Genomic DNA, 8457 nt, shown 5'->3' with positions numbered 1-8457 from the left:
GTATTACTAAAATATTAGAATAATAAATTGATCTCTAGAGCAATGTTATGCTGCCTGTAAATGTGACTTACATGTTACTTTATGTACAATCAGAAGCTACTATAATATTGTAGAATGTTAGTGATATTGATTCTTAGACAATTCTGCTACAAGAGAAAAATATTCTCAAAATTTGATCAAAGATGCATGTATTCTTCTGTTCTGTGCTTCTAAGTTCTAACAATCCAACTTAAGCTCAAGCCATCATTCCAAGTGCCAAAAATGCCCAGAAAAGAAAACAGTATTTGCTTTAAATGGTAACATTTTTTTAAGTCAGAATCATGAATCTCTGACACTTCATTTTTGGGTCAACATAACAACTCCAAATAAACTATCAACAAAGTATGAAACAACAAATAAAATGCATTACTTCATATCTAAGCTTAGTGCTAATATACCTTATATCCTTTATACAATCATCAAAAGAAAAAGCATATATATAACAAGTAAAAATTAGTTACTACCAAAGTTGCTTGGGCATAGTTGTCCAAACAAAATAAGCACAAACTAGTTGCTGGGATATGTACACATAAACAGCAAAGGACAAACTCATTAGAAACAAGTCTTTCCAATCACCACCCTTTTGCTCTGGACTCAAATATTGCTTGGTCCTTCTTCTCCCAAACTTCTCAAAACCATTCAACAGTGATAATAATCTCAATTTCACCATGCTATTATTCTTGAGCCTTCCTCCATCCATGTCTTTCTTCTTTCCTTCTTGAGAATTATTGGAATCATTGGAGGGTCTTCTAACATGGCAGGAAGATACAATAATTCCATTTGTGAGTTGATGAGCAAGTAGTGCCTTTGTGATGCAGCAATAATGGCCAACACTACTAATGAGAGATGCCATGAAAAGAGTTAAAAATTGAATTCTTGTATGGCTTAGATGGTTTTGTTTAGTAGTGCTGATGAGGAAGGAGCATAAGGTATAACTTGTTACTCACTAATTGACAAAGTTGGTAGTCTTTTCTTTCACGCTATTGCATGAGGACACTATTTTAAGAGATAAACTCTAACGTGATATTTTCAATTTGTACTACTAATAACTAATGTAGTCTTCCAAAAGAAAAAAACTTTCATTAAATGTCTTTTATTATATTTGATAAGATATACAAATATAAAATATAAGAGAGTAGTACAGATAAAGACGTCTAAAATATTTTTTTATGATATTTTTTAGTAATTAAAATTTAACATATGTAATCGATTAAATGGTATTATTTTTGTCAAAATTAGACCAAATAAATTAATTTGATCGAAAAAATGGTGAATCAAATTTTAAACCAGTCTAAATTAAAAACCGATCTAAATTAATATTATTTTTTTTATAAAAATGACTACAATATTCTTATTATAGAAAATAACTAAAATATTTATTCCTATAATATATATATTTTGAAAACTCCAAATCATAACTCTATGACAGCAAGGACTATAATCTTAAAGTTAAAGATGATATATATATTGTTTATTTAATAAATAGTTTAATTTAAATTTTCGGTTTCATTACATATTCAAGTGCTTTTGTAACAAAGTTTGATTAAGTTAGTCAAAATTCAATAAAACTACTCACACAATGTGCACGTAAATCACGCACTTTTTTTTCATATTTCTATTTTTTTGTGCGTTTTTTTTTTCATTATCGTTCTTTTGTTGTTGATGAGTTTTTTTATTTTTTTCTTTCTCTTCTTTTTCTTTGCAATATTTTTATTTTTTTCTTTTTTATTTGATTTTTTCTCTTTTTCTTATTTTTATTCTTATTAAAATGATAAATAAAAAATTATAAGTAAGTGAAATAAAAAGAAGAAGATAAAGAAAAAAATAAAAAAAGATGACGGTGAAAAAAAGAAAAGGAGAATGGAGAATTTTGAATTTGCTGAATTAATTCAAAAAAATAGTACCAAATTTTTTAACTTTGACATGTGAAGTTTTTTTATTTTAACATTAAAATTTTTTAACTGTAATTCAAGTTCTTATTAAAAAGGGTGAAATAAGAAAGAAAGAAGAATAATAATATGACAAGGAAGGAGAGTTTTTTGAATTCTCCAAAATTTATTAGAAATAACACCGAAACTTTTTTATAATGATATAGGAAATTTCTTAATTTTGACATCGTAATTTCTTAACCGTAACATAAATTTTTGTTAAGAGGGTGAAACAAGAAGAATTATGAAAATGTAAAACAAAAAGAATATGAAGAAGAAGAGGAACTGAAATTTTGAGTTTTGTAAAATTTATTGAAAAACTAACAATGAAATCTTTTAACTATGACACAATTTTTTTAATTTTGACATCGAAATTTCTTAATCGTAATAAATAAAATTTTTTAACTATTTTTTTATCATTGAATTTAATTGAGTGATATTAAACTCATAAATAAGAGGTCTAACTATTTTTGTGTTATTTGTAACAAATAATTATATTTTTTGTTCTAAAACATATTTAAATATATTTTGTTGGTTGAGTGAGTTAAGATTTTAAATATATAATTTTATTTAAATATTTTTTGTGTTATTTACTAAACATTTTGGTATCATTTTTAAGAGATTTTTTGTGTCATTAACCAAATATTCTAGTGTCACGTTTGTTATTGTCAAACTAATTGACTGAAATACATCATTTAACACATATCTTGTTTGTATTCAAAATACATTTAAAAAAAATGATTTATCTCATTTACAAAAATATAAATGAGATATGTGTATATATTAATATTGTTTACATTATAAATAAAATATATAATACAATATAAAAATATAAATACTCTTTAAATTATATATATTGATAAATAAAATATTTAATTTAGTTATTTTTAAAAAAAATCCTTTTCTCTTTTTTAGTTACGTTTTGTATTTGTTTTTTTTTTAATTTGAAATACACTAAACGTAGGTTATCTTTTGGCATTTCCATTTTTTTTATTTTGTTTTAGGCTAAACGCAGGTTGCGTTTTTTAAGCCAGAAAATTCAAAATTTTTTTGAAACCCACAAAACGTAGGTTGCATTTTGTTAGTGTCAGAAATTTTTTCTTGAAATCCCCAAAACGCAGGTTGCGTTTTGTACACAAAATAATATTTAAATCCATAACTTTGCCTATAAATACGAAATCCAGTTTCATTCATCTTCATCTTCACTTCTCCTCTTACTCTTTCTTGCATAAAGTTTTTAGTGGTGTTGTACTTTTTTGGCAGATAACTGTGTCAAAAAAATAAAGTTAGTTGAGGCTGAAGTTATGGAAAGTGTTGCAAATTTGCGAGTATATTATAACGGTGAGGTTATACCAAACACATATGAAAGAGTGACTTTTGTTTGTGAATGTCCATTGTCATTTGCTATTCCATATACCATGAGTTTTGTCGAGTTGCAAAATGATCTTTTTAATAACATTCAAAACCACATTTTGAAAAGGGTGAGCAATCTTTTATACAGAAGTCCTGTGCAAGTATTTGGTGGGCTAATATAGTTTCAAATAATGCCCATCATTGACGATGCCAGTATGTAACAGATGTTGTATATTTATCAACAAACCCGATCTCACATGCCGATGATAGAGCTGTACATTGAGTTTGAACAGCAGTTGGAGATGGGTACGATCGGCGACGAGGTCAATGTTGATGAGCTCGGGGATATAGATTGGGAAGAAGATAATAATGACAGCAAAGAGGAATTCGAAGCTAACTATGAAGTCGATGATGAAAACGATGACGGAGACTTTGCAGACAATCCGACGGTGCAAAATGAAGCAAATGCGATTGTAAGCCAATACCTGTTTGGTGTTCCATCTTTTATGCCCCGGAATTTTCTGAGTATGTGAATACAGGTGTGTTATGATTATTAACTCAAGTTATTTATAGTGCTTATTTTATTTGTCTTGTCTGACTGATGGTGGTGCGCATGTCGTAGGTGAAGGCAACGCGGCGGAAGATGGCGAGTATAGTGTCGGAATGGAATTTGGTTCGAGAGAGTTGGTGATATCTGCAATCAAAAGCTACACCATCTCTAGAAGAGTTGATTATACAGTGTATGAGTCTGAGCCGCAAATATTCTATGCGAAATGCAAGGGGTATGGTGCAGGGTACGACTGGCTTATCCGAGCTAGCTTGATTCGAAAAAAAGCTTGTTGGAAAATCAGGAGATACAATGGCAAGCACACATGCACCATGGGCACGATTTCACAAGATCATGCCAAGTTAGACTCAGACACAATTGCAGGTGCCATTAGGCCGTTGGTCGAAGTAGACCCCTCGATAAAGGTGAAGTCTGTTATTGAAGAAGTTCAAGGCAAGTTCAACGACACTGTGAGTTACCGCAAGGCTTGGTTGGCAAAGCAGAAAGCTGTTGCAAAAGTTTTTAGTGATTGGAAAGTTTCTTACCAGACTCTACCAGTATGGTTAAAAGCAATGATAGTGAAGATGTCAAGGTATCGTGTTCAAATTAAAATGCTCTCCGTTTACCGTGAGAGTGAGAAGGTTCAAATATAAGAGTTCTGCACCGCGTTTTTTGGAGCTTCTATCCGTGTATTGTAGCATTCAGACACTGTAAGCCACTGGTGCAGGTTGATGGCTCGCACATATACGGAAAATAAAAAGGTGCACTTCTGGTAGCGGTTGCACAAGATGGGAATCAAAACATTGTACCTATTGCATTTGCAATTGTCGAGGGCGAGACAACAGACGCATGGGAGTTTGTCCTAACCAATTTGCGGAGATATGTTGTTATCATTGATGGTGTGGGTATTATTTCTGACCGCCATACCTCCATCAACGCTGCAATAGCTCGCAGTAACAGTGCATGGTCACCACCAAGGGCGTGGCATATGTACTGCATCAGGCACATCGGGTCCAACTTCTTAAGGAGGTTCAAGACTCCATATTTGCATAAACTCATGGTGAACACAGGTATTTCAACTCGCTGTTATGGTTCTATTCATAGTAAATTTGTGGCATCTGCTTATGATTAAATGGTTTGTTCAACAGGCTATTCTATGATGGAGCAGGAGTACAACAAAAACTACTAAAGGCTTAAAGAGTAGGGTGAGGCATATACTCAATGGTGCGATAAGATCGGTGTTGAGAGATGGGTGTTGGCATTCGATGGGATCATCGGTGGGGACATATGACGACAAACTTGGTAGAGTGCATAAATTCTGTCCTGAATGGTGCACGCCACCTTCTTGTGACTGCCCTTGTCCGGTCAACTTTCTATCGGCTGAATGAGTTGTTAACTCGGAAGAGTACCAAGGCTCATGAGTGTCTCCGCAACAGATTCACGTATTCAGAATTTGCAACGAAGAGAGTTGAAGAAAGCTTCCGACATGCAGGAAACACTGTGGTCAACTGGTTCGATAAGCGCAACGAGATATTTGAGGTTCGCGAAATGCAAGATGGTATCATTTAAACTGTTATCCTTGCGCAACAACACTGCGACTGTGACCATTTTCAGGTCGAGCAATTTTCATGTCGCCACGTGCTTGCATGTTGCGCCAACCAGCGTCGTGATTGGCAAGTGTACGTGCACGATGTGTACAAGATGTCTGAAATTTGCAAGGTGTATAGAGGCGAGTTTGTTCCGATGGGTGACCCACATACGTGGGATAGATACGAAGGAGCGAAGGTGATCGCCAACTGAATATTGAGGCGCGCGACAAAAGAAAAATCGAAGTCAACCCACTACTTGAATAAGATGAATTCGCGGGATATGCGTGGTCATCGCCAGTGCACTATATGTGGACGCGAGGGACATAGCCGCAGCCGATGTCCTCAGCACGCAGATCCAAGCTCCACTGAAGGTTATTAGTGGTTAAGCTTTTCAATGTAACTTTGTTATGACCTACTTCACAATTATATGTTACTTTTTTTGTAACCTCGTCATTTACTTTAACCTAGTTAACAATTTATAATAAATAAAATTTTTAACCTCATTACTTAATTTTTTAGAGAACAAACATTTCGATCCAAACAGAGTTATACGAGAACAAAGCAAAATATGTCATAATAATAATACTGAATAGAATTATCTAAATATAAGATACGACACTAAATACAACACTGAATACAAGATCAACTGCAACAGACTACTTCCTTGGCGCCTTCTTCGAATACAAGGATGGGGTGTATTTGTCCGGAGGCGCAGTCTGTGTCCGTAAGTTATATGGATGACTCTGAGACACACCGACATCCAGCCCACTGCTAACGTCAGGACCACCGACATCTGTCATGCTCGCACCACCAGTGTCATACAAACCGGAGCCACTCATCCCCGGAGCACTCGCTCCACCATGATCATACCAGTGCTGCAACTCGTATCTCAAGTCTCCCCCTTTCTGCTGCGGGTACTCATTCAAATCAAACAACTGGCGGCATGGTGGTGCGGAAGGACCGGACGGATCTACATGACCCGTCGACTGATCAAAGTCGAAGTCACTGGTATGACCTGAAGTGGCACGACGACCACCAAAATGCTGAGATGTAGCAGGCCCTTCCTACGGTGTCGTTGAAAATAGATAATCTGTATCTCTCAGGACCTGAGAGAAACTGATGGTGTCAGATCCACCCAACGAACTAAAATGACCCTTGGCTGGAATTACCAGATATGGTATGTAGGGCTCAGGTGCCTGAGGCGACTGTGGTTCTGGTATCTATGCTGCCTACTGCTGATATGCCGGCCACTACTGGGCATATGCCGGATCCTGAAATTGTTGGGCATATGCCGGATCCTGAAACTGCTGGGCATATGCCGGCATCTGAACCTGGTGCTCATATGCCGGGACCTGATAGTGGTGCTCATATGCCGGCACCTAATTAACAATTAAATACAATTAATAGTAATTACTGATCGCCGAGCTGATCGCGGGGTATAGGTGCCAGGAGCGGCATACGCTCCCACACCCAAACAAAAAGCAGTATCTGTGGGCCATCCATCTTTTTACAATTGTATCGTGATGCACAACACAACGATCTGTATAGGTGTGGCAGACTGGCTGCTTCCCAACTATATGCTGAAATCCGGTGGAAATTCCAAAGTAGCGGTAGAAACTTCGAGTTAAATGAAGTGGTCGACTTATCCGGAAACACAACTGTTCTGAGCACGCAGAAAATGTGCGCCCGGACGTACCACTCAACAGACTCCTGAGTGTCACACGGTTCAGTGTCTCTACACCGCCGGACCCATGCAATATTAAACTTCCCCAACGCGTGATCTTGCGGACCGGGCTCCCGACCAAAATACGCAATACATTTTGCCACCAAAAACTGGTGACTGCTGTCTAATCTACCCGTAACGGCCTCCCCACTAATTGGGAGACCAAGAATATAGCTCACATCTTCCAGTGTCACTATTACTTCACCGACCGGAAGATGAAACGTGTGAGTCTCCGGCCTCCAGCGTTCCACCAAGGCACTCAGTAGTGCAGAACGACCTCTCATTTCGCCTACTCGCAAAATGTGTTGAAACCCGGTAAATTCAAGTGCCGCTGCAGCTACCTCATTAAAAGTATCGGGCGGATCGAGTTTTCTGTGCAACAAATTCCTATTAGCCTGCAAAAAAAATGATAATTATTAAATTCTAAATGATATCAGTTATTATTAATAATAATAATAATAATAATAATAATAATAAACATTGATATGGAAGGAAAAGAATTAAAGGAATCCGAAGAAGTGTTGTTTAGCATTGTTTTCCACTATATACATGCATTGCTGGATTTAGTAAATGTACTTGTATTGGATTGTAATAAGTTGCTAGCAATTTGATCATATAATAATAACAATAGTAATAGTTAATGAAATCAAATGCCTAATCACTTTGTTTGGATGCATGTGTGATGATGGACAAGTCAATTTTGTACAAGATCTTAATAGTTAATACTATATTTTGAGATAAGAATTTTGACTTTAGATGGTTGTATTCTTATTTTATTGCAGAGAATAGAAAACTTATATAGAAGAATATTTTGTTAATAAAAGAAGGCCAAGATTCAGGTTTTGCAGAACCTTGACATAGTGACAATTGTTGATATTTTAGTATTTTACTTTAGATAATATTTGTCATTTAACTCATACTTTGGATAAAAATAGAAATCTAAGGGATTGTTGTTCTATTTTGTAAACGCTAAAGAACAAAATTTATATTTACTAATAGACCATTTTTATTTAATTGAAAATGGTTATAATAAGAAATGTCAAATACAAAAAAGAAGCAAACTTAGTGTTAATAAAACTAAAGATAGTTATAACAAAAAAAATATCGAAAACTAATTTTTAATTAGTGAATATTAATCAACTTTTTTAATTTTAAAAATTCTTTTTTTAGAATTTATTGTTTAAAATTAATATTTTAAAATTTAAAATAAAAGATTTAAAATTTAGAATTTAAAATAAATAAAATATTTTAAAAAAATTAATTGATATTGGCTAAAAA

At 34.5% G+C, this 8457-nt stretch overlaps 1 protein-coding gene across 1 annotated transcript; it reads left to right on the top strand.

Annotated features, from left to right (window-relative positions):
- Window positions 1-3577: 3577 nt before the first annotated feature.
- LOC107477487 (uncharacterized) lies at window positions 3578-5056 on the top strand. The gene is made up of 4 exons (XM_016097525.1): window positions 3578-3845; window positions 3943-4500; window positions 4629-4937; window positions 5016-5056. The coding sequence occupies exons 1-4, from the start codon at window positions 3578-3580 to the stop codon at window positions 5054-5056; spliced, it is 1176 nt and encodes a 391-aa protein (XP_015953011.1).
- The last annotated feature ends 3401 nt before the right edge of the window (window positions 5057-8457 follow it).

Source organism: Arachis duranensis, chromosome 3 (genome assembly GCF_000817695.3).
Source record: "Arachis duranensis cultivar V14167 chromosome 3, aradu.V14167.gnm2.J7QH, whole genome shotgun sequence".
Lineage (NCBI taxonomy): Eukaryota > Viridiplantae > Streptophyta > Magnoliopsida > Fabales > Fabaceae > Arachis > Arachis duranensis.
This window is presented reverse-complemented; position numbering and strand designations above follow the sequence as displayed.

Coding starts and splice junctions, on each gene's coding strand:
- LOC107477487 (XM_016097525.1), top strand. CDS start 3,578: ATGCCGATGATAGAGCTGTACATTGAGTTTGAACAGCAGTTGGAGATG. Junction 4,501..4,628: donor GCTCTCCGTTTACCGTGAGA/GTGAGAAGGTTC, acceptor GAAAATAAAAAG/GTGCACTTCTGGTAGCGGTT. Junction 4,938..5,015: donor TAAACTCATGGTGAACACAG/GTATTTCAACTC, acceptor TTTGTTCAACAG/GCTATTCTATGATGGAGCAG.